This window comes from Rousettus aegyptiacus, unplaced genomic scaffold (assembly GCF_014176215.1).
Source record: "Rousettus aegyptiacus isolate mRouAeg1 unplaced genomic scaffold, mRouAeg1.p scaffold_m13_p_6, whole genome shotgun sequence".
Classification (NCBI taxonomy): Eukaryota; Metazoa; Chordata; class Mammalia; order Chiroptera; family Pteropodidae; genus Rousettus; species Rousettus aegyptiacus.
Genome location: NW_023416309.1, coordinates 98,642,999 through 98,668,800, shown reverse-complemented (window position 1 = coordinate 98,668,800; position 25,802 = coordinate 98,642,999). Strand labels below are relative to the sequence as shown.

Genomic DNA, 25,802 nt, shown 5'->3' with positions numbered 1-25,802 from the left:
AACTGTTTTTCCACAATAACCTAAGTGTGATTTATTTCATTATTATGTTTGGAAATGACATTTATAGGGCACGGTAATGGAGTGAGGAAGGTGGCCATGGCTATATCTTTGTCACATACACACAGTCACTTGTGCTCCCAATTCCAGGCACACAAACAACTGAGAAATGTCCTTCCACAATGTCCAGTTAGGAGGCTCCATCGGGGCTGACACTTACATCCCCAGTCAAAGGGTTCTTTCATGGAGCTGACACCTGTTAGCCCAGCACAGAAAGCCCAGCACGCTAGAGGTGGAAGGAACCTTAGGTGACATCTTGCCATTCACCTGATTGTGAAGCTGAGGAACGATGAGCAATGAATGATTAAATAAGTTCTTACTAATGTAATTATAATCATTAATGTTCAGAAAAGACCCAGGAGAATGCAAACCCCCTGACGTTAAGCCTCGAAGTCAAACACTTCCTCCTCGTGTGATATGAGACATGTTTCTCTGCCCAAAGGAACTTTTTGTCTCCTGTGGCCAAGAGTAACTGCTACTCAGAGAGTGTGCTCCCTTCTATGTGTTACAGATCTGACTGTGAGTTATAACGCCAATCACAAAGTTGACTCTTGCGGACATTAAACCCACATTGGCTCCTGAGGACTGATTATCTCTGTGCTCAGGAATTGGGCGTTAATGGCATTTTCCAAGCAAATTAATTAATTGTTGTCAATCTATTCGTGTTGATGGAACATCTACTATGAATAAGGTACTAAGTTGACCACCCTGAGAGTATATAAAGGGATAAAAGAGGGTTCCTGCCTCAAAGAGGTTATAATCTACATAGGGAGATGAGGTATAAATCAGAAAAAAAGTCAAACAGTACAAAATATAAGCAATATAAATACAGAAGACATGCCAAAAATAGTTATAAGTAGTCGAAGATTATAAACCTATTATGAAACATTATACAATTGTCTTCTCATGTATTTAAGTAAAAAATAAGTAAATGTCAAATATTAAATTATTCTGAAGAAAAATGTGTTCTGCGTGTCTATACTAATGGTTTAGGTATGTTTTATGCCTAAAAAAAACACTGGAATATTGTGCAAACAAAATCTAAGAGTAAATGGGAATTATATTCATTCTGTTTATATTTTTCTTAATGACAATTTTTTAATGAACATAAATTTTATTTTTTATGAAATGTACTAAAACCTATAGGTACTTTGGGAAAAATATTTCAACCTTTCTTACAATTATGCTCTGCTTCTAAAAACCTACCTGTCAAAGTCTAAATGGATTTAAAGCAGATAAATTAGACAGCAGCTGGTTGTATTTCTAAAGAAGTCTTTTATTATAGATAGTACAAGATACCACTGTGTTATATATAGTAACTTCTCTGATATCTTTAAAATGCAATTGAATTAATAAACACTAAATTCATTTTTTAGCATCTAAGAACTTTAACATTTTAAAACATTTTTTAACACTTAGTACGCCATATTTTATGCATTAAAATAGGAGCACTTTTTCTGTGTTCTTGCCTAAAAATGAAGTTTAGCTTTGGGGCAAGGATGGGTGTCTTAGACTTAGAATCGCTCCTGAGGGACTCATGGACTCGCTACCTTTATGGATCTTTATAAGGAGGAAGAGAAAATCTCTTTGGAATGATTTTGATCAGAAGTGTTTGGAGTAGAGAAACCAGTCTTGTTAACTTGAGGTTTTATGTATCTTCAGAAGAGGCTCTTTTACACAAAATGGGATTATCCTGAAGAATCCTCAGCAACATAAATACCTAATAATAAAATGTGCCTTGAAAAGAGCAAAGCACAAGAAACTAAAGTAAAAATCAATTAACTGAAAAGCTTCTGCACAGAAAAGAAACAATCAACAAAATGACAACCTACTATGGGAGAAAATATTTGCAAACCATATACAAATAAAGAGTTAATATCCAAGATAAATAAGGAATTCCTACAACTCTATAGCAAAAAAGAACCAATCCAACTGAAAATAAGCAGAGGACTTAAAGAGACACTTTTCCAAAGAAGACATGCAGATGGTCAACAAGTACATAGAAAGGTGCTCAACATTACTACTGATCAGGGAAATGCAAATCACAAACATAACAGGTGTAGTATCATCCCACACCTGTTAGAATGGCAATTACAAAAAAGACAAGTAATAAATGCTGGCGAGGATGTAGAGAAAAGGAAACCTTGATGCACTGTTGGTGAGAATGTAAATTGGTGCAGCTACTATGCAAAACAGTATGGAGATTCCTCAACAATTAAAAATAGAACAATCATATGATCCAGCAATCCCACTTCTGGGTATATATCCAAAGGAGATGAAATCACCATCTCAGAGATATCTGCACTCACATGTTCATTATAGCATTATTCACAATAGTCAAGACATTGAAACAATCTAAATATCTAATAGTAGATGAATGGATAAAGAAAATGTGGGATCTATAACTATATTTATACCTATACCTACACACACACCACACACACACACACACACACACACACCACACACACACACACACTGCAATATTATTCAGCCATAAAAAAGGAAGGAAATTCTGTCATTTGTGACAACATAGATGGACTTTGAGGACATTATGCTAAGTGAAATAAGTCAGACAGAGAAAGACAAAAACTGTATTATCTTACTTGTACGTGGAATCAAAAACATTCAACTCAGAAACAGAGAGTAGAGAGGTGGTGTCCAGGGGCTGAGGAGTAAGGGAAATGGGGAGATGCTAGTCATAGGATACAAACTTGTAGTTATAAGATGCATAAGTTTCGGGGATCTAATGTATAGCTAAAAATACTATATCGTATACTTGAAAGTTGCTATGAAAGTAGAGCTTCAACGTTCTCGCTATAACAACAACAACAAAATAATTATGTGAGGTGAAGGATACGTTAACTAACTTTATTGTGAACATTTTGCAATACATACTTCTGTCAAATCATCACATTGTACACCTTACAAATACGATGTTATGTGTCAATTATCTCAATAAAGCTGGAGGAGGAGGTAGAAAAAAAAAGCAGAACATACAAGTTTTTATCGAGGTTCTGGTTACTGCTTTAAAAAGATCACATGTGCCCATGGACAAGAGAGAAAGAACATGAAATGTTAAGAGTTGACAGTTTTCATCCATGAGACTGCTTGATTTGTCCCTCCTCTGCACTCCCAATTGTGACTATATGTTCAGTCAATTTACATTCCTTTTAAAGTTCTGTAATCATGTTTGAGATTCTATTTAGGGAGCTGTTGGCTGCTCAGAGCCCAAGGCACATTCTTTTAAATAATGAGAGTGATCTTAAAGTGATCTGAAACTCTGGTGAATAATAGGAGGAACAAAGCTGAAAGCTTTAATAGCGAGACTGTTTTTCCCATGCAATTCCTCGGCTGCCTCTGGTGATGCTTCCTGAAGAAGCGCATCCATCACACCTCTCAAGGTGTCACCCCACCCCAGAATAGCTGTGTGGCTTCCACATGTACATACTCCAAACAACGTACTGTATGTGTTTGCAATGTTTGCTGGAAAAAAGCCTCCATCCTATCATTTCTTCATCATAGCGCCATGTCGAGGTCAATTAAAAAAAAAAAATCTTTTTATTACATGATTCTTTATCACATACACAAGAAAGGCAAATATAAAAAATATCACATCTCAGAGATAAGATCAGCGTTCTGTGACTAGAAGGACCAAAGATATGTATAAATTGAACTGGAAAAAAAGAAAAAGGCCTTCTTGGTTGTTTTGCTCCAATATTTAACTTGGTTTACAAAAATAAACTTTTGCCTTTTCCCTACAAGTAGAGGAGTTGCATTTCTACACAAGGCATATACATTTCATTAAATCAAGTGATATATAGTCCCAAGGAATCCACATCGAAGGACATGTCTAACACCTGTATGATTGATACTTAGGCTTTTCAGAGGATCTCTTAGGGGTCAAGAATAGGACCTGGGGGTGGGGGGTTCCATAGTGTAGTGGTTAGCACATCTGCTTTACTTGTGTTCGTGCCCCAGGTGGAGCCACAGACCATACCCCGGGTTTGCCAGGCCCCCCAGAGTATGCCAGGCCCTGGGTGCACTACCTAGCCTGTGAGAGGAGACGCCCTGCCTATAGAGATCCAGTTCTTAAGGGGAAAGAGCAACATTCATAGGTCAAAGGTGGAAGTAGGGGTGGGGAATTAAAGAGGGGGGGAAAAATTAATAATAAAAAAATTGAAAATAAAAAAATTAAAAAAATTAAAAAAGAATAGGATCTACCTATTGCTCTAGAACCTCTAGGCTATATTTAATTTCTTTTAAAAAATCACAGTTGCTTTAGAACCATTTTGTCCAGTATTCATCAGGTGTTATCTACTCAAAATGAGCATCAAGAACTGCTATCACCTCAAATGCCTATGAATGCTTAGATTTTAATGATGAACAGCATGAATACATCCATATTTAGGAATGCAACAAGTTTTTTAATGAGATCATGGGTGTGTCATGAGCTATGCAACCATTAGCCAAAACAAAATTCTACTTAATTGCCCAAAAGATAAACAGGAGGGGTCATCAGCACCTGGTTAGGGTATATAAAGGTCCCCAATGGGAAGAAGACATTCACACCTGAGAACAACCAACTCCTCTCACCAGCCCAACTCAGTCCAGCCCCAGACACCACCATGACCGGCTCCTGCTGTGGCTCCACCTGCTCTAGCTGTGGCGGAGGCTGCTGCCAGCCCTGCTGCTGCCAGCCCTGCTGCTGCCGCGACCCCTGCTGCTGCCGCCCCTGCTGCTGCCAGACCACCGTGTGCCGCCCCGTGACCTGCGTGCCCCGCTGCACGCGCCCCATCTGCGAGCCCTGCCGCCGCCCCATCTGCTGTGACCCCTGCGGCCTGCAGGAGGGCTGCTGCCGCCCCATCGCCTGCTGCCCCACATCCTGCACGGCCGTGGTCTGCCGCCCCTGCTGCTGGGCCTCCACCTGCTGCCAGCCCATCTGTGTGCAGGCCCCCTGCTGCCGGCCCCCCTGCTGCCAGCCGGCCCCCTGCCGCAGCACCTGCAGGACCTCCCCCTGCTGCTGCTGCTGAGTGGTGAACTGCCTGCCTAAAGCAATCAACCTTCTGAAAAAGTCATACTTCCATTTCTCTACCCGACAAAATTCCTGCCCTAGGCCATCAAGACCTCAAGTCAACCAGGTGCTGCATGGAGATCCAGATTCCTCTATTAAGACTTGGGCAATTCTCAAGTCTTTTTAGTAGTAGCAAGTTCTTTCCTCCCATCTTAGATCTTAGGTCTTGTGGCATGCTCGTTTTCTAATAAACTCCTCTTCTTTGGCCTAGCAAAAACAGCTTTAATTTTACTTATTCATTCTAATTTTTTATTAAATTTTAATATAAGAAAAATGTGCTAATTCCTACAATTTACAAGTTATAGATGGTATGGTAAATGATAGAAATTAAAATTGAGTTAAAAATGTTCCCCTCCAAGAAACTTCCAAGGAGACAAATCAAATTCACAATAACACAACTAACAATTAGTATGTGGGGAAAAAAAAAAGTATAACACTGTATGATGTCAACAGAAGAATCACCACTGATTGGGGAGAACAAAGAAGATTGAAAGGGGAAGCTAGCATTTTTTAAGGGTTAAGATTTTGGGGTACAGATTTGAGAGAAGGTGACATTCTCAACAATGGAAACAGTATGCACAAAGGTATAGAGAGGGGTTGTTCATTGGATAATTAGCTGGGAGTGCTAGGTATACGTAGAGTAATAGTGAAAGGTTAAATTTGGAATACTTGTGTGCTTTGATACTAACCAAATAACATCCTTAAAGCAATTAGCACTAAGGAGCCATTGAAAGCCTTGAGGCAGGAAAATGGCATCATAGGAGGTGGGCATTAGGGTGATTCTTATGGTCACTGCTTATAAAAACAGAAGGCCAAAGGCTTGACAGAATGACTATGCAGAAACAAATCAAGAATCCATTACTCTGGTCCAAGTGACACATAATAAGAGCTGAACTAAGAAAATGAATGGCCATGGGATAAAGAAGACACAAAGAGTATGGAGGACATAAAAACCCAGAAGAAATATTAACTAATCTAAATGTAAGAAACAAGAAACAATTAGGAAGCAAATGTGACTTATTATAGTTCCAGGGAAAACTCTTCTGGTCAGGAGACACTTGAAAGGATTTTAACGTATTTATGTTGATTTACTGTGTTTAAAATCACTATTCCATAGTACATTTTGCCTGCCACCAATATTTCTATTCTTGAGCTATTATAAATATTTCTTTAAAAATACACAAAGAAGTTTACTACCTCTAAATAATCTTAGAAAGCAGCAGGGTATAAAATGAAATGAACTAATCTAGGAATAAAGAATAGGAATTTTATACCCAGCTTTTCTGGTTACATACTGGCTGTGTGAATAGAGCAAGTCACTAACCTCTGCAAAATACAGCCATTCTTAGACTTGTTAGTATTTTAACATCAATTGATACTGAGAAGAAATTAAAAGTAGTTCATACCACAACATCAATGTTCCACTTTAGAATTTTGAGGTTGAATGCATCTATATTTGACTCTTTTCCTTGATTAATCCCTCCTATCAATACTACACTGATTTGTACACTAGAGCAAGATATGAGACAGACAGATTAGGTCTTGCTTTCTGCATAACCCTTTAGTGTTTCGTGCATAATAGGATTTAATAAACATGTGTTATTTATAAAAAGTATGATGTCAGTTTCTACACCTATAAAATAGTTGGACAAGATTATTTATTAAATTTTTGATCTCCAATATGTGATGATTCCATCTAACCATTTTTCAACTTCATACCTATAGTCATGGTTATCATATGACGTGATTATATTTATTAACACTGGCATGAATCACATTTTAATTCTATCATTGTACAAACCAACACCTCTACCTTGTAAAAGCTACCTATGTGCTTCTATTAATGATCGGAAAGGCAGAATAACCCTACCACAAGTAGCAATAATATGTCCTTTTGACTGCCACTTTTTTCATTTCCCCCCATGTAAACTTCCAATGAAAAATCACATTCATTCTTTTAGCAACCACCAGAAATTGTTTCAATTTTTACTTTGCTAAAATTTATGTTAATCTTCTTGCATTTATACTTATTGAATGATATTTGATCATTCATTTCCTAACCTGCCTTATAAGCACTGTGATCCAGAAAAGGTATTTCCTAATTTCTACTTTTTCTTTTATTGTTTCCCCTTTATAAATTTAGTTGTTGTGTTCTTTGGTCTGATATCCTTTTATAAGACACAAGGTATAGTTGCGTAAAATGGTGTAAACTGAAATGACTCCCACCTTTGAGAAATAAATACTGTCCAAATAATCCATCATGTTTCCTAGAGAGATATAAATTATAGTTAAATGTTTTGTGATTTTTTCCTCCTAATTACTGGATATGAATTTTAGCCCTTATTTTAAATTTGTGCTAACAAAAAATATCCACACTTAATTGGAATGAAACTGGTTTTGTTCCATAGTCCACCATATCCACCTGAATGATGAATGTTCACTCAAGGCTGAATGTGTGAAGATCAGGAGAGAGCATAGAGATTGGAGAAATCCAATTTCTGGAAAGATCTATGAATTTCTATGAATGTGGAGTTAATCAGAGTTTCTATCTGGGTGATTATAGAGACTATACTCTTATTAATCTAAGAAAATATAAAGATAGCTTTATATAAAGGACAGTCAACGGTTAAGAAGTTTTTTCTGGAGACTTGAGTTTTGGTGAATATGACCTCAAATTCACATCATTTCATGAGTGAGAGTCACTTTGTCAGGTGAAAATTACAGCATTGTTTGAAAACAAAACATCAACAACTCTACCAAGCACTACCAAACACATTTGGTGAGTATTAGTTGAGCAATAAGGAAAAACCAATTTGTAGATATATTTAAAATAACTCAGTATTTGAACAATCGTTGGATCCCGGGAAAGCTTGTTTAAAGAGTAATAATATAAAAATGTCATTTGTCACAAATACAGGAACTGGCCAAGGCCTATAAAAGGCCCAAGTGGAACAAGCAGCCCTAACTCAGAAACTTCTTCAAGCAACCCGACTCTCAACCCGACTCCTGACACCATGGCCTGTTGCACCACTAGCTTCTGTGGATTTCCCAGCTGCTCCACTGGTGGGACCTGTGGCTCCAGCTGCTGCCAGCCAAGCTGCTGCCAGACCAGCTGCTGCCAGCCAAGCTGCTGCCAAACCAGCTGCTGCCAGCCAAGCTGCTGCCAGCCTACCTGCTGCCAGACCAGCTGCTGCCAGCCTACCTGCTGCCAGACCAGCTGCTGCCAGCCAACTTGCTGCCAGACCAGCTGCTGTGGAACCAGCTGTGGGTCCGGCTGTGGGACGGGCTGTGGGACCGGCTGTGGCATCGGCTGTGGCCAGGTGGGTGGCTGTGGAGCTGTGAGCTGTCGCACCAGGTGGTGCCGCCCTGACTGCCGCGTGGAGGACACCTGCCTGCCTCCCTGCTGTGTGGCGAGCTGCACACCACCAACCTGCTGCCAGCTGCACCATGCCCAGGCCTCCTGCTGCCGCCCGTCCTACTGTGGACAGTCCTGCTGCCGCCCAGCCTGTTGCTGCTACTGCTGTGAGCCCACCTGTTGAAGACTTTCTTCTGAATGGAATCCTGAGAAAATGGCACATCCAAACTAACAAATATAGAGTCCCAACACACTTTTGAGCTTCAATACCCATAACCCAGCTTGTGACCCCTTGTTACATGGCTACATATTTTCCCTAAGATATAAATTAATTTATAATAGAAGGCCAAAAATACTTCATAGACGAGGATACCAACAGAAGTCCTACAAAGTGAAAAGGTTGTATAATACATTTTATATATATCATCTGAAATATTTCAACATCTTATTGGGTTTGCGATTTAATAAAATTTTTCATTCTTCAGTGATGAAGTCATTGTTTTAGAATTTTTTGGAATTTGTTATTGATATTGAGGCACTAAGATTTTTCAAAATCTCAATAAATGTAGCATGGTACTACGATTTTCATTTATTATTATGCTTTCATTAATGGTCTTTAAAAGGTGGTTTTCCTTTGTTTTGTCATGAAATGGTCTGATGTTCTGCAGCCAAAATGTATGATTAAAAGAATACATCAATATTTATGAACTATTTCCCAAGGTCCTCGAATACGCAGTTGATGGGCTAAGTGTTCTGGAAGATCAATGTTACAAAAAGGAATTTTATGTCATTTAGCTTCTTGGGGATGTTGCCAAATCCATTCGTTCCATTTATATATGATTTTGTGTATAATTCTTTCACTATCAGGGATATAAAAAGGGAAATGCATAACTGGAAAGATAGTTAACATGTATTTTACAATAATACATAATATGTAAAGGAATCCTGAATTCTAGACCCCAACCTGTAACTACCAATCCATGAATTCTCGAGCAATCCCTTCACCTGCCTGGGCACCTATTTCTAACCTGTGAAGTGAAAGAATGGAATTTTACTACTTCAAATGTCCCTGCCAGGCATAGGGTAGTCAGTCATTTCCTAAACAGGTGACACACTGACAATCAGTCCCTTCAGATGCCCGAAGAAGAAAAAATATTCAATGGTCAAATATCAGTGTATGTGTTATCACCATCTTGAAGGTTTAGATAAAAAGTACATTAGAATATTAAAGAAACCAAGATGCCCTGCAAAAAGGAACCTCTATAACCATCACTCCCAAAGTGATTTAACCAGGGAATCCTCTATTCACTTACCATCAACTAATATCCTGCAGCACTGGTGTTCATCGAAATATATTTAGAAAATTGACTAAAGGAAATCTCAACTGATGTTTTTATAATACCTATACAATTCTCTCATGTAAAGCAGAAAATAAATGTCCACTACAGGGATGGATTTAAATGAACATCGCACTACCCTCATTCTTATTCTAATCTCCAGAGAGAGTTTTAGAATTAAAAAAGGATGAAATAAAAGACATGTGATGGAGCTTCCATTCTAATCGATAAAATCTTTGGGGTCTTAAAATCAAAATGGTGAGCCAACAGCTGTAGGTAGAGGGCAATAGGGTGTAAGTACTTAAAGGTTATTAGGTATTCCTCTGGAGTGATGAAAAAGTTTTGAAACTAGAGAGAAGCGTGACAGTTGCACAACATCGTGAATGCACCAAATGCCACTCGATTGCACATTTTAAAATGGTTAATTTACATAATGTGAATTTCGCCTCGTTTTTTTTTTTTTTTTAAATCAAGAGATTGGATCTGTACTAGCACAACATTACCAGAATTAGAAAAAGCCACCACCTTTGGGTAGACACAACCAAGTAATACAGAGTTTATTGAGCCTACAAAGTTCTCCTTCCTCTTAGTGGACAGAGTACAACCCACATATTCATATACAATGCTTCTAAAATGTGGTCAACACTCTATTCCTGTCATCTACCACTTTCTTGCCTTCTACTAGGTTCAGATGACTTAGATTGGCTGCCCTTTATACTCAGAAGGGCTTCGGCTCAGAAACTCCAAAATGAATCAGGTTGGAATTCAGGAGAGAAAAGAAAGATCTTGTTACTTGGTTTGGGGTAAAAATTTTGGGGTGTTCATTTGGTTAGGACATCAACTGTGTTTTACCTCTCAGGAATCTAAGTAAGGCAAGTACAGTCAATTTAGAGAAGTCATTAAATGGAATTTAAAGAATTAGAAGAAGACCCAAAACTTATAACTAGAAAAATGGAACTCTGACATCTCAAAGAAAAGTAACTCTACACATAAATATCCATAAACATAAGGCAAAAATTCAAGCATAACAACAACAACAACAATAACACATCTTCTCTTCTTATTGTCTTGGAACAGTCTGGGCACCATAACTTAAATGAAATAATTAAAACCAAAAAGAATAGGCATAGTAATTATAAAAAGCTTTACATGTAAAGGTACTGGTATTTTTTTTTTTTTTTCTCAAAGAAGACCAGGATAGGAGTCTCCAGCATCTAAACAGGATAGAAAATTTGCACTGGGGCAGACCACAAATAATTATAACCTCTAACTCTATTTTTATGACAACCAGTCAAGAAGAATGAATTTAAGTGGTAGGGGGAAAGAACTTGGTTTTCTTTATTTAGGGGAGGTGAGGGAATGTTCTTATTAGTCTTCATTCTGTGGCAGGGGAATAGAATTTTCAAATTTTAGGTATCATAATACCAAATTTTAAGTATCATTTAAGTATCACATATTTATGTATCGACTTCATTGGGCTACTGGGATACCCAGATAACTGGTAAAAATTATTTCTGGGTGTGTCTGTTTTCAGAAGAGATTAGCATTTGATCTGTAGACTGAATAAAGAAGATGAATCAGCCTGCCAATGCAGCCAGGTATCAATTAATCCATTGAGGGCCTGAATAAAACAAAAAAGGCAGAGGAAAGGCAAATTTGTTCTCTTGTTCAAGCTGTGGCATTCATCTTTAGATTGGATGCAGCTTTTACTATAGAATATTCTAAAATCAAAGATTAGATAAAGTCACAAGCCAAGTAGGTAAACTCTTTTAGCATTTAAGATTTTCTTGAATCCTGGGGCATGGAGGAAGTCTGACCGATCCTCAGTCTAACTTCCTTCCTCTCTGCGGTTTTGCAGGGTTCTGGGTAAGGGCAGACCACCCGGGGTTAGAGAAAAAACATTCCTCAATCTGCCCAGCCACCACCCCAGCTGCAAACCCAGTGACTAGCTCAGCTGGCAGGGGTTCTGCCCGGCCAGATCTCAGAGCTCCCTGAAAGCTTCTAATGAAGCTTTTCCTCGTGGAACCGAAATCACTTGCTAGGTAATTCTTACTAGAAAATCTCAGACTCAAGCTTAGCAGCCTACGGGAAAATGTCAGATTTTACTCTAAAGCCAAAGATAGGGGAAGAAGCAGTGTTTGGGGATTTTGTAGTAAACTTAAATCCTTAAATCGTGAATATGCTATGTTAATGTTACCTTACATTTGTTATCAAGATTAGAAATATGCAACTGGCTTTCCAAACGGTGATACTATTGTATCTGTAAAAAATGCAAAGGATAATTTGCCTCCTACACACAATTCTAAATAGAAAACAGACTCTAGTAAATCAAATTTTTAATTTTAATAAATGTAATTATTTTCATGTAAATATAAATGGTACGGTCATTAAAGTTCCTGCCTTTCATTTAATAATCCCATTTGTAGTTGTACTTTATAATATAATAATTTGAAAACTTCATATCAACTATTTGGAGAGTAAATTATGGCATATCAATATGATAGAATATAAGCCATTAAAAGTCATGATTCTAGAAATACGGAAGTATTTATGATTATAACATTAAATTTTTTAAAAAGGTAGACTACAACTGCATTTTGCTACTCTAAAAATTGTGTGGATAAAGATCTAAAGTAAATAAAATTTGTTTTGGAGCTAAAAGAAATTTTTCTTGATGTATGTTTACTATACAATTAAAAAAATTAAATTAAATTTCCAGAGAAATCTCTAATAAACAGTGTTATTACTCACCCTAAACTCTGCCTTTCTTCTCTTTGCTCTCAAAAAGTCTGTTAGAAAGGGGGCAAATTTTCACATTTTGCTTCCATGCTTTGATTTTCCTTAGAAGACTTGCTTACACAGAAAAGAGAGACTTGGTTGTATTGGTTTAAAGAGTTTAGTCGGGAGTCAGATGGCATGGGTTCGGATTTTAAATTCACAACTTGTTATTGTGAACTTGGGTGAATGACTTAAATCTGTGGCTTAGTTTCCTCAGATGGATGATAGAATAGCAATGATATCTACCCGGGAGAATTACTGTGAAAATTAAATGAATTGATGCAAAGTGACAGAACTGTTTGGACATAAAAGTGCCCCCAAAATGTTATCAGTAACAAGCCATCCATATTCCCCAGACTTCAATGAAAGCATTCCTTTCTGGCCAGCTGAATCACTTTGCTTCTCTGGCAAAGATGAGAAGGGGCAGCAGTCAACATCGGGGGCTACGTTGCTGAGAATTAAACTGCCATGTGAGACCCGAGAGCTCAATTATTAGGGTCAGCATTGAGTAATACTGACACTCCTTAAAGGTGAGGCATCAGCCAATTATTCTTTGGACAACGAGCAAATTTTAACAAATATGGAAAATTAGGGGTTATGTTCTCAATGAATGCTAATGACTACTTGACCACGGTAAAGAATCCTAATTGAGGATGAGCAAAATCAATTTTTAAAGGCTTTCAGAAGGTTGAACAAATAATTCAGGGTCAGGGCAATTATCATTCAGAAACAAGTTATTTAAACACAAACAAGGAAGCGACTTTGGGAATTATGTAAATAATAGCTGACCAGGGCTTATAAAAGGCCCAGTGTGGAAGTCGTCAACAAAACTAAAAAATTTCTCAAAGCAACCCAAATCTTGACACCATGGCCTGCTGCACCACTAGCTTCTGTGGATTTCCCAGCTGCTCCACTGGTGGGACCTGTGGCTCCAGCTGCTGCCAGCCAAGCTGCTGCCAGACCAGCTGCTGCCAGCCTACCTGCTGCCAGAGCAGCTGCTGCCAGCCAACTTGCTGCCAGACCAGCTGCTGTGGAACCAGCTGTGGGTCCGGCTGTGGGACGGGCTGTGGCATCGGCTGTGGCCAGGCAGGTGGCTGTGGAGCTGTGAGCTGTCGCACCAGGTGGTGCCGCCCTGACTGCCGCGTGGAGGACACCTGCCTGCCTCCCTGCTGTGTGGCGAGCTGCACACCACCAACCTGCTGCCAGCTGCACCATGCCCAGGCCTCCTGCTGCCGCCCATCCTACTGTGGACAGTCCTGCTGCCGCCCAGCCTGCTGCTGCTACTGCTGTGAGCCCACCTGCTAAAAGCCGGGTTGCCGATTTTCAACTTGAAGTTTCAACTTCCAATTCAATCCATGAGCTAATTATCTCTTCAACCACCCCTGGCCCACTAACAAGTTCTTGAACTTTTTATTTGGCTTTTGTTGTGGGAGTTACCGAATATTTGGGCCTTACAGACCTATCTCTCTCACAGACCTTGATCTCCCCACTGAAGCTGCCAAAATACAAATTTGATTCAAGAAACGGAAAAACCAATTTGCCTTAGGATTGACCTTCAGCAAGAATTCGATGCTACTCTCTGTGGCTTAGTGCTTGCCAAGGCCGTGGAAGAACCGTCTCTCCTTCTCAGATACATTCACCTCCTATACTCCACTGTCCTGCAGATTGTACTTCTTATGAAAGGGGAATAATATACCAAGGTCTAATAAATTATATCTATTTCTTCATTGAGTATGTGCATGGTGTATATTTCATAGAAAGTCATACAATCGATTTCCATCCGGTTTTGCTATTCCACACTGCTCTTCTTATACCATGTTAGGAAAGCTGACCAGATCCAGTGGAGGTTAATCTCCATAAAAAGATAGAGCAAAGGCAGCTCTATGAGCTCAGAAATGGCACATGACCATATCCTGGTATCGCACGGTGCCTTCAAAATCAGGAAGCTATAGAAGTCAGGACTTCTGAAACTAGAGCCAGAATATGACTTATTTTGTTATGTCTTTTAGAGGTGTGCTCTTTCGGGCGATCTTCAAACAATGGTGATACATGCTAAGATAGCATACTCTTCCATTTACATGTGACCTTGCAGAGTAAAGCAAATCATAAATTGGGGCTATCTCTTTGAGGAAATGTGCTTTCAACTAAATGGAGATTTTGACCCCAAAACCTTTTTTTCCCAGTTTCTAAACTGAAAGTGAGGATAATAAAGATATTGCTCTATTTTTTTTGGAATTGACATATCTACTTTGGTTTAAAATGTTTACTTAGAAATACACGCAAGTTTATTATATATGCATTTATATATAAAATACATATACAATGAATTTATACACATTTAAACATTAAGTATCACGGAATGCTTCATAAATGTGGGTGGTTTGGGGAAAAGGATGAGGATTAACTCCTGGTTCCTTGGGATTAGAACTCGAGGGGAGAGACTGAAGATATTCTTTTTAATTAAGAATATTACTTTGGTTATAATTACAATGCTTTATTCATTCGAGGGGCGGTGAAAATTAAGTAATTAGAAAGCATGAATGAAGGATAACATTTAAGCAAAGAATCAGTTTCCCCGACATAGTACCTAGAGACCAGATCCAATCCAGAAAACACCTTTTGAACAACAGAACAGAATTGAAAACATGTTTTGTCCTCCTGCCCCTTTGGTTCAAACTACTGACCACTTTCAGGTATCACTACCTGACAGCTCCTACTGAGAAAAAAAATATAAGCTAAAATGACAAGTCGCTTTGGTAGAGTGCAAATTTGGCTATTTAGCATGACCATACACTGCTAATCATTCATTCATTCCCTCTTTTATTCGACAAGCATTTACTAAACATCTAACTACAAAATGGTACAGAAGACACTGTGTAGGATACCAAGATGAAGCAGACATGGCCAGATCATGCCTTTAGGAATTTTAGCCCTTCAGGTATCTGAGAGATAATCTCATTTTATAGATGAACAAACCAATGTTCAGAGGGATTAAGTGACTTTTCTGAGGTTCACAGTCACGTAATTGTAGAACCAGTTTGAGAAGTCTATTTAGTTTAATTAATTTAATTCTCAGTTAAGAGCTCAGTCCCTTACATCATGTGACTGACCACCTCTAACCACCTAACTCTGGACCTGTTTAAAGTTACTTTCAGCTCAAAATTCTATTTTTTAAAAAAGTTAAAGGCACAAACTAAAAATGATTGAGGATTTATCAATAGAGGATGACTGAATAAAGTATGGTACGATCATATTCTCAAATACAGCACAACATTTTAAAAGAATGACTAATGTGTATTGGACAGGCCAACAAATAACCTAGATGAAAGAGAAAATTCCAATCAAAACTGAATCCTGAAGAAATAGAAAATCTGAATAGATCTATAATAAGGAAATTGAATCAGTAATAACCCCCCCCCAAAAAAAATAGAAAATCTCAGTATCAGAAGGCTTCAGTGATGAATTCTACCAAATGTTTCATGAAAAATTAACACGAATCCTCTTTGAACTCCTCCAAAAAAACTGAAGAGGAGGGAAAACTTCCATATTCATCCTATGAAGTCAGCATTACCCTGATACCAAAGCCAGATAAAGACACTACAAGACAACTACAGACCAATATCCCTGTGAATGTTGATGCAAAATTCCTCAACAAAATACTACCAAAAAGAATTCAAAAGCACATTAAAAGGATTATGCACTATAACCAAGTAAAATTTTATCCTAGAATGTAAGGATGGTTCAAGATATGAAAACCAATCAATGCAATATATCACATAGCAGAATGAAGGGTGGGGAAACTCATGGTTATCTCAATAGATAGATAGAAAACATCTAATAAAATTTAACACTCATTTATTATTAAAAAGAACACTTAACAAACTATAAATAGAAGGAAATTTCCTCAGCATAATAAAAGCCATATATGAAAAGCCCACACTAACATCATACTCAATGGTGAAAGACTGAAAACTTTTCCTCTAAGTTTGAGAACAGAAGGGTTCTCACTTTCACTTTATCTATTTACCATAGTATTGGAAATCCTAGCTAGAGCAATTAGGCAAGAACAAGAAATAAAAGGCAACCAAATAGAGAGAATGAAGTGAAATTGTCTCTATTTGCAGATGACACAATATTACATACAGAAAACCCTAAAGATGCCACCAAAATACTCTTGAACTAATGGATCTATTCAGTAAAGTTGCAGGATACAAAATCAATTTCTAAATTAATTGCATTTCTATACACTATTAATCTATCAGAAAGAGAAATTAAGAAAACAATCCCATTTACAATGGCATCGAAAAGAATAAAATACTTAGGAATAAATGTAACTAAGGAAGTGAAGGATTTCTACACTGAAAACTATAAGGCATTGATAAAATAAATTGAAAAAAAACAACAACAACATACAAATAAATGGAAAGGTGTTCCATGCTCATGGACTGGAAGAATTAACATTGTTAAAATGTCCATACTTAGCTAAAACAGTCTAAAGATTCAATGCAATCCCTATTTAAATTCTAATGGCATTTATCACAGAAATGGATAAAACAATCCTAAAATTTGTATGGAGCCTCAAAGGACCCCAAATATCCAAAGCAATCTTTAGAAGGAAGAATAAAGCTGGAAGCATCACACTTCCTGATTACAAACTATGCTACAAAGCTATAATAATCCAAAGTGTACAGTACTGACATAAAGGCAGACATATAGATAAATAGAATAGAGAGCCTAGAAAAAAAAAAAACTTTCACATATAGGAGCAAACAATTTTTTAACAAGGGTGCCAAGACAATTCAAGGGGAAAAGACAGTATTTTCAACAAATGGTGCTGGGTAAACTGGATACCCATATAGGAAAAAAAAAATGAAGCTGTACCCTAACCTTAAACCATATACAAAAATTAACTCAAAATAGATCAAAGAGCTAAATATAAGAGCTAAAACTCTTAGAAGAAAACATGAGGAGAAAGCTTCATGATATTAGATTAAGCAATGATTTCTTGGATATGACACCAAAAGTATAGGTAACAGAAGTAAAAAATTGAACTACATCAAAATTTAAAACTTCTGTGCATTGAAGAACATAATTAACAAAATGAAAAGGAAATCTATAAAATGAGAGAAAATATTTGCAAATTATATATCCAGTTAGGGGTTAGTATCCAGAATACACAAAGAACTCCTAAACTCAACAAAAACAACAACAAAACAATTAAAAATTGGGCAAAGGACATGAATGGACATTTCTCCAAATATGATATACAAATGGTCAAGAAGCACATGAAAAGATGTCCAATATCACTAATAATTAAGAAAATTTGAATAAAAACCATAATGACATACCACCTCACACTCATTTGTAGGGCTACTCAAAAATTCCAAAAGTATTGGCAAGGATGTGGAGAAATTGGAATTCTTGTGCATTGTCGGTGGGAATGTAAAATAGTATAGCCACCAAGGGAAGCGGTATGGCAGTTACTCAAAAAACTAAAAATGGAACTACCATATAAACCAGCAATTGCACTTCTAGGTACCTATCCAAAAGAACTGAAAGCACAGTCTTGAAGAGATATTTGTATATCTATATTCATGATAGCTGTTGGAGGAGGTAATCAAAAGGAAGGACCACTGGTTGACCCAAGAGCTGGACCAAGCCATTCAAACGCTCCTCACCTCTTGCCCCGTCCTTGGAATGTACTCTTTGTTTACCATTCCTACAATGGGAGCTGTTTTCAAGGAACAAGCCTTGAGAGAGCAATGCATTATTGACCACTTGAATGGTAGAGATGACTGAACTCAATTAAAGCCTCCATATAAACTTTTAAGATTTGGCAGGTGGGTGCAACTATCTACTTGTCTTGTGGTCACCCAAGACAAGTCTCATAAGGAAGTTTTCTTGCTTTTCAAGCCTGCCACCTACCAATCTGGAGTGGTCTGCCTCTTTCTTTGGTTTCTCCTTGCCCTTCACGTATGGGGGCCAGTTTGTAAAACCAAAAGCAACATTAATCACATAGCCAAAAGGTAGAAGCAATCCAAATGTCTGTTGATGGATGAATGAATGGATAAACAAATTGTAGTGACACGTACAATGGAATTTATTCATCCTTAAAAGGGAAGAAAATTCTGACACATTCTACAACATGGATGAATCTTGAGAACATTATGCTAAGTGAAATAAGCCAGTTACAAAAAGACAAATACTGTATGATTCCACTTACATGAGGAACTTAGATTGGTCAAAATCATCCAGATATAAAGAAGAATAGTGGTTGTTAAGGGTTTGGGGAGGAGAGAATGGGAAAGTTGTTTAATGGATATAGAGTTTCTGTTTTCCAAGATAAAAAGAATTCACAATGTAAATTTACTTAATACGAACTGTACTCTTAAAAATGCTTAAGATGGTGACTTTTATGTTATGTGTATTTTACTATAATTAATTTTTTAAAATAAATATGTATAGAAGACCCCAACTTTACTGATCAGAAGATATATGTGTATATATGCTGGTTTATAAGCAGGAAGGAAAGTATTAAATAATATGCACCAAACTTAATATTGATTATCTCTAGAATACTAGTTTTGGAAGGGATGTGTGTATTTAGCGGAAAGGGGGGAAAAATATTAACTTCGCTATCTGTGCCTTTGTTCTGTTTGAATTGTGAAAATGTGTACTCATCACGAGCATATATTTTTAATTTAGTAGAGTCAGAAAACAGTCTACAGACTAAAGTCATTGAGGGTCTCAGTTGGGAACACGTACATTGATGACTGAAGGCAAAAATGCCCTTTAGAGCTCAGAGATTCTACAGCTTGCACACTCTGATCATAGAAAGGCATACTTCTTCTGGATGTTGATGAATCGGGTGATAACTCATGTTTTGATGACACTGATGTTAGTTATTCCACGTCTGGACAACTTGACTATGAAATCATGATCCTTAATTGAGTGACCACCTTGGCAGAAAAATGTTCATTTTAGATAAACTCTGCCTTATGGTTATCAAAGCAAGGGTTTCACAAAGCAAGCCAGAGCAGTGGTTGGCACAAGTCTTATCTGTCATGTGACTAACATAAAGCGGTGCTGTCATGATTGGCTTCCATGATGAGCCTTCACTTGTTCCAGAGGGCAAACAAGAAATATAATGATACTTAATTGAGCAATGACCAAAGCAGGCTATTAAAATGCTATTTATAATTTTCTAAACAACTCAAGTATTGGCCAATCAGAATCTAACTTTGTAAATACTATCAAGGAAAGATGCTAAAGGGCAGGAAAATAGGTGGCTCTGGGAACTATATAAAAGGCCAGTTGTAGAAGATGCAGCCAAAACTCAGAAACTTCTCTTAACACAACTCTCAATCCAACTCCTGACACCATGGCCTGCTGCACCACTAGCTTCTGTGGATTTCCCAGCTGCTCCACCGGTGGGACCTGTGGCTCCAGCTGCTGCCAGCCAAGCTGCTGCCAGACCAGCTGCTGCCAGCCAACCTGCTGCCAGACCAGCTGCTGCCAGCCTACCTGCTGCCAGACCAGCTGCTGCCAGCCAACTTGCTGTCAGACCAGCTGCTGTGGGACCAGCTGTGGGTCCGGCTGTGGCATCGGCTGTGGCCAGGCGGGGGGCTGTGGAGCTGTGAGCTGTCGCACCAGGTGGTGCCGCCCTGACTGCCGCGTGGAGGACACCTGCCTGCCCCCCTGCTGTGTGGTGAGCTGCACACCACCAACCTGCTGCCAGTTGCACCATGCCCAGGCCTCCTGCTGCCGCCCATCCTACTGTGGACAGTCCTGCTGCCGCCCAGCCTGCTGCTGCTACTGCTGTGAGCCCACCTGCTGTGAGCCTACCTGCTGCCAGCCCACCTGCTGTGAGCCCACCTGCTAAAAGCCAGGTTGCTGATTACTTCAGAATGAAAGGAGAAGCACAACAACTGTCTTAACCTCTGAAGAAGTGTTCAATTTTATTTGGATACTAAGTATCACGATGTTTTTAAGCTGCTCAGAAATAACAAAAGTTTTAGGACCCTCTTGGATGTGCTGAGTTAGCACACTGAAAACGTGTTAATCAGAGTGTCAAATCAGTGACATCTTTATTCTCCTTATTTCCTGATCCCCACACATTTTCGGACCTGCTTTCTCCTTGAATATCCCCTGTTAATTTCAAATAAAATGTTTAAATGTGCAAAGCAAACTGGGTTATTTTCTTCCTTCTATTTAAGCTTGTCCACCTTTAGTTTAAATTAAAGAAGAGTGGATTTGCACTTTGATAATAAAGTCTAAACCAGAAAGATTAAATATAAATTGCATTAGGCTTACATCTATCAGTTAATAAAATGTTCCATACCTTAAATAAGGTTTGAAGTTATTTAAGTACTTACATGCTCTAATTTAATTATGGTTACATCTAGACCCATAAGGACACTTTTAGCTAAAATTTTCAGGCTGATCAAAGCTATAGGACTTCTACCTAGATGTACTTCTACCATTTTAAATCTACTTCCATTTAATATACTAAATGTTCTCTTTCATATATGTCCAATATCTAAAGAACTACATTTACTACTAGATTTTAAAATATCTACCAGATACTATACATCAGATACTATCTATTTTCCAAGAACATTTAGGTTTAATTCCTATGCCTTAGCCTGTTATAGTCATCCCACTGATTCCTAAATTGTTCTTTAAGCTTCGATGCCCAGCACTTACCTCCATTCACTCTAAGTATGTATAAAGTCTAAATGAGAATAGAATAAATAGCTACGTAGATACCCAGTGAGTTCCACTATCGCCACGTGTCAGACACATACATTAGAAATCTGAAACAACTATAGATTTTGCACTTTGCAACCCAATTTGAAAGATGTTCTCTTAAGAAGTTAACATAGATCTAAAAATATCTTTTACTAATTAATCTTCAATTACTCATTAAGTATTTGAATGCAAAATACAAAATACAACAGGACAAAATATAGGACACTTTATGAAAAACATTTTCTGAGTTATTTACAAGCTCCCAGCACTTACCTCTATCACTTAACTGGTAGCAATGACAGATCACATATAAGATTATATATTTCAGAGAAGAAAAATGTAGACGCTAGTGAATTCTTCAAAATGTCATAATTCCCAGATGTTTTTTCCTGAGCCTTGGTTCAACTCTTAAATGTAGAAAAAATTTTCAGTGTTTCCCAGTCTCTTTCGACAATAACAAAGACTCCTTCATGAGAACTCCTTCAGCTTGAAAGTTCTATTTAATCATGTATAAGTGGCTCAGGCGTCCATGAATCATGCCTTTTACTCCACCCACTCAAAATCATATTCAAAAAACATTTATTAAGGTACTACCAGAAGTTAAACACACTGCTAGATACTCATATACACAATGTCATTTGGTTCACCAGAAAAGATATCTGGCCTGGAACGCAAATAATATTTGCACATTTCAAATTGGTTGAAATCAAAGGAACTATAATGGTAATTGAAGTAAATAAGTTGAAAACTAAATGATGCATGACTAAACGTACTCTTTCAATTCAGTGGATGCCTTGATATCCTAAATTCAATAATATTTTGTCTATATATCCAGAAGGAAAAAAATTATCGTTAAAAAAAGGAGCACAATTACCTTTAGCCTTAGAGATCTGGACCGAGTGTCATGTGAAATAAATAGCTCTACAAAGCAAGGGTGTTGACGTGGACTAAAATGGGAGGACTCTTTGAACATGGGAAACCACAAACATATTCCAAAGAGCAAAGGACCAATACGAGGAGTCCAAATGAAACTATAAAACAATTTCTACACTGCTGCTCATAATGTGTCATGGTATTTCAATGTTAGCCAATCAGAGGACCACTGAAGAACAAATTTAAACAAAAACAAAGAAAATATGTTAAGAATTGTATAAATAGCAACTGACCAGGATATATAAAGGGCCCGATGTAGAAGTCACCAGCAAAACTCCCCCAAGCAACCTGACTCTCAACCTGACTCTTGACACCATGGCCTGCTGCACCACTAGCTTCTGTGGATTTCCCAGCTGCTCCACTGGTGGGACCTGTGGCTCCAGCTGCTGCCAGCCAAGCTGCTGCCAGACCAGCTGCTGCCAGCCAACTTGCTGCCAGACCAGCTGCTGTGGAACCAGCTGTGGGTCCGGCTGTGGGACGGGCTGTGGGACCGGCTGTGGCATCGGCTGTGGCCAGGCGGGGGGCTGTGGAGCTGTGAGCTGTCGCACTAGGTGGTGCCGCCCTGACTGCCGCGTGGAGGACACCTGCCTGCCCCCCTGCTGTGTGGTGAGCTGCACACCACCAACCTGCTGCCAGCTGCACCATGCCCAGGCCTCCTGCTGCCGCCCATCCTACTGTGGACAGTCCTGCTGCCGCCCAGCCTGCTGCTGCTACTGCTGTGAGCCCACCTGCTGTGAGCCTACCTGCTAAAAGCCAGTTTGTTGATTTTCAATTGCCTAGGACACAGTTTCTCTGAACAGTTTATCTCCTCAACCATCTCTGGACCACTGTTTGGGTTTCTGTTATGAAGGCTACCAAGTATATGAGTTCTATCTGATTCTACTCTGCAATGAGTACCTTGATTCTCTGCTACGGACACAGAAATGCTGTGAACTCACTGGCTGATGATCAAATTTCTTTGGCTATACTGTTTCTGATTTTCCTGCAAGACTGAAGATTACAGCCATATTATGGATTTTATCCTTAAAAATTGTCTACAGGTCTAATTTCCCTCTGCTTTACAATCTATTTTTTGCTTCTGTTTACCTAAAAAAATTTCCAACATTAAAGGCACCAAACTATAGCCAAGTGACATTCTTCAGATGTCACCGGAGAGAATGGAAGCTCTTCACTCAATATTCGGCTTCTAAGAAGTAGGCTAGTTTTTTCTGTATTCCAACATTTGATTCCATCCTTTTTGGGGGGATCATAATGATCTTGCCTGTTAATTATCTCAATTTTATCTGTGACACAGTGTCTTCTGTCATTTCTTAATAAATGTTACATACTGGGAAAAGAAATTATTGTCAGCAACTCCACTTTTACATAAAATGGGTTAACTGCTAACAATTAAAGAATGCCTACTTATAAGAAAAACACATTTCTTTTTAAAAGAGACTATAGCCATATAAAGTATATACATTCATTCCTCCAATACAAATTTACTACCCCTTCTAAAGCAGAGACTATGGAGATCAGAAAGAAGAAGAATTAGTTCTTACCCTTGAGAACCTTAGTAACTAGAAAGAAAAAGTATATGTGTGAAAATAGGTGCATATGGTGTGCTGAGATGAATCGTATTCTCCTAGCAGCTGGTACAAGAAACCTCTTTCTGTCCATGCTTTTGTGATCAACGTGCCTTGATAGTCCACCTTACAGTAGGTTCACCCACATGGGAAATGCATGTCGGCAACCCCAAAAGCTTGAGAAGGATGTTAAACAATTACACATGAGACAAAGACAGGAATATGTTTTACTCCAGAAAGGAAGGAAGAAAAAGAAGAAAGGAGAGATCCAGTCAGGAGGTCATGAGGATTACCCTATGATCTTTCGACATCAAGATGTCACACTCACACAATCCTTGGGGTAGGTCAACTTTCCCGTGAAAACCAGTGGAGCTGAGTTTCCTGTCTGGATTGATTCAAGGGAAAACGCTGACAGCCCAGAAGCCAGACAGAACAAGGGGAACCACAAAAATGTAATGCCTCAGGAACGCTCAGAAATTGTGAAGAGGCTGTGGAGAGATGGACATTGCTGTGGAAAGTAGTATCTTGGTTATGTAGACTGCAAAGAAGAAGACAGAAGGATCAGAAACAGGATTTCAAATAGGAGGAGATCGCTTCAGGACCAGCAGGGGCTATGCTAGAGGCAGCATCAGGGAAGACTTTATGAGGGAGGTAATCTTTGAAGTGGGCCTTGAAGTGGGCCTGGAAGGCAAGAGTGAGTAACAATGAGCCCAACTTACACATCTATTAGAATGGCTAAAATCCAAAGAAATGACGCCACCAAATGCTGGCAAAATGCTAGGAACTCTGACTCATTGCTGGTGAGAAAGCAAAATGGTACAGCCACTCTGGAAGACAGATGGGCTGCTTCGTACAAAGCTAAACACGGGCTTACCATACAATGCAGCAATTGCGCTCCTCAGCATTTTACCCAAATGAGCTGAAACCTTATGTCCATGCAAGAACTTGCACATGAATGTTTATAGCAGGTTTATTCATAATTGCCAAAAACTGGCAGCAACCAAGATGCCCCTTGATAGGTGAACAGGTAAACAAACTGTGGTACCTCTACACAATGTAATACTACTCTGTGATAAAGAGAAATGATTAACAAGCCACAAAAAGACATGGAATAATCTTAAATGCAAATTGTTTAATGTAATAAGCCAATGTGAAAGGCTAGATACTGCATGATTCCAACTATATGACACTCTGAATAAGGCAAAACTATAGACAATAAAACCTTTCCAAAGTGTCCTGCTTTGCAGATGCCTGTAGTACAACACTATAATATAAGGTTATGAATTTAAAAAATACCGTTACAGAAATAGACACAGTACTGGACTATGAAATCTGAAAAAAGAAAGCTTTTCTTTATTGATAAAAGAAACAAACATTGCTGGTGCTTCCTCTTCACCCTCTTATTCTTTTAAATACAGATATGATTACTGGAGTTACAAAATCCAAGAGAATGGAACAGGCATTTATCTTAACATAGCTGAGCCTCTGAACCCATGCTAGCAGCTGTCTACATGTGAAAATAATAAATCCTTTGATCAAGCCAATATTTATTGGCTTTTCCAAAACTGGAAACCTAGGACATTCTATGCAAAATTTCAACTTCCTATACATGATACTCAAGTTCAGTGATTAAAAAAAAAAAAAGGACATCAATTACAAATTACAAATTCTAAAGCTAAAGTGGGGAACATTTTTATAGAGATTCATTAACCATAATATGAGTAGATGGATAACAAAGGGATAGGGAAAATATGTGGACGTTGATTTAGATAATAAAAAGAATGAAAAGGAAGAGAAAAGAACAAAATGGAGAAGAAAAGAATGAAAAAAAACACAATGAAAAAGACTTGGGACAAAAGGCAGAAAAAAAGGCAGAAGAATGACAAGGAAGACATACGTGAAGGAGAAAGGTGGGAACCTACGTGACTTTGTTTAGTACCACAAGCTGTGCT

At 38.3% G+C, this 25,802-nt stretch overlaps 6 protein-coding genes across 6 annotated transcripts in view; 5 read left to right on the top strand and 1 right to left on the bottom strand.

The window, feature by feature from the left end:
- LOC107513775 (keratin-associated protein 4-3-like) overlaps window positions 1–25,802 on the bottom strand; it is a 289,405-nt gene that overhangs the window by 105,005 nt on the left and 158,598 nt on the right. The window lies entirely within an intron of this gene.
- Window positions 4,686–5,090, top strand: LOC107513752 (keratin-associated protein 2-3-like). Its single transcript, XM_016150771.2, has one exon. The coding sequence runs from the start codon at window positions 4,686–4,688 to the stop codon at window positions 5,088–5,090; it is 405 nt and encodes a 134-aa protein (XP_016006257.2).
- LOC118603776 (keratin-associated protein 1-3-like) lies at window positions 8,146–8,670 on the top strand. The gene has a single exon (XM_036221992.1). It carries the CDS (start codon window positions 8,146–8,148, stop codon window positions 8,668–8,670), a length of 525 nt encoding a protein of 174 aa, XP_036077885.1.
- On the top strand, window positions 13,469–13,906 carry LOC107513751 (keratin-associated protein 9-3-like). Its single transcript, XM_036221994.1, has one exon. The coding sequence runs from the start codon at window positions 13,469–13,471 to the stop codon at window positions 13,904–13,906; it is 438 nt and encodes a 145-aa protein (XP_036077887.1).
- On the top strand, window positions 19,957–20,514 carry LOC107513784 (keratin-associated protein 1-3-like). The gene has a single exon (XM_036221993.1). The coding sequence runs from the start codon at window positions 19,983–19,985 to the stop codon at window positions 20,481–20,483; it is 501 nt and encodes a 166-aa protein (XP_036077886.1). The 5' UTR covers window positions 19,957–19,982; the 3' UTR covers window positions 20,484–20,514.
- On the top strand, window positions 22,601–23,035 carry LOC107513785 (keratin-associated protein 9-3-like). Its single transcript, XM_016150811.2, has one exon. The coding sequence runs from the start codon at window positions 22,601–22,603 to the stop codon at window positions 23,033–23,035; it is 435 nt and encodes a 144-aa protein (XP_016006297.2).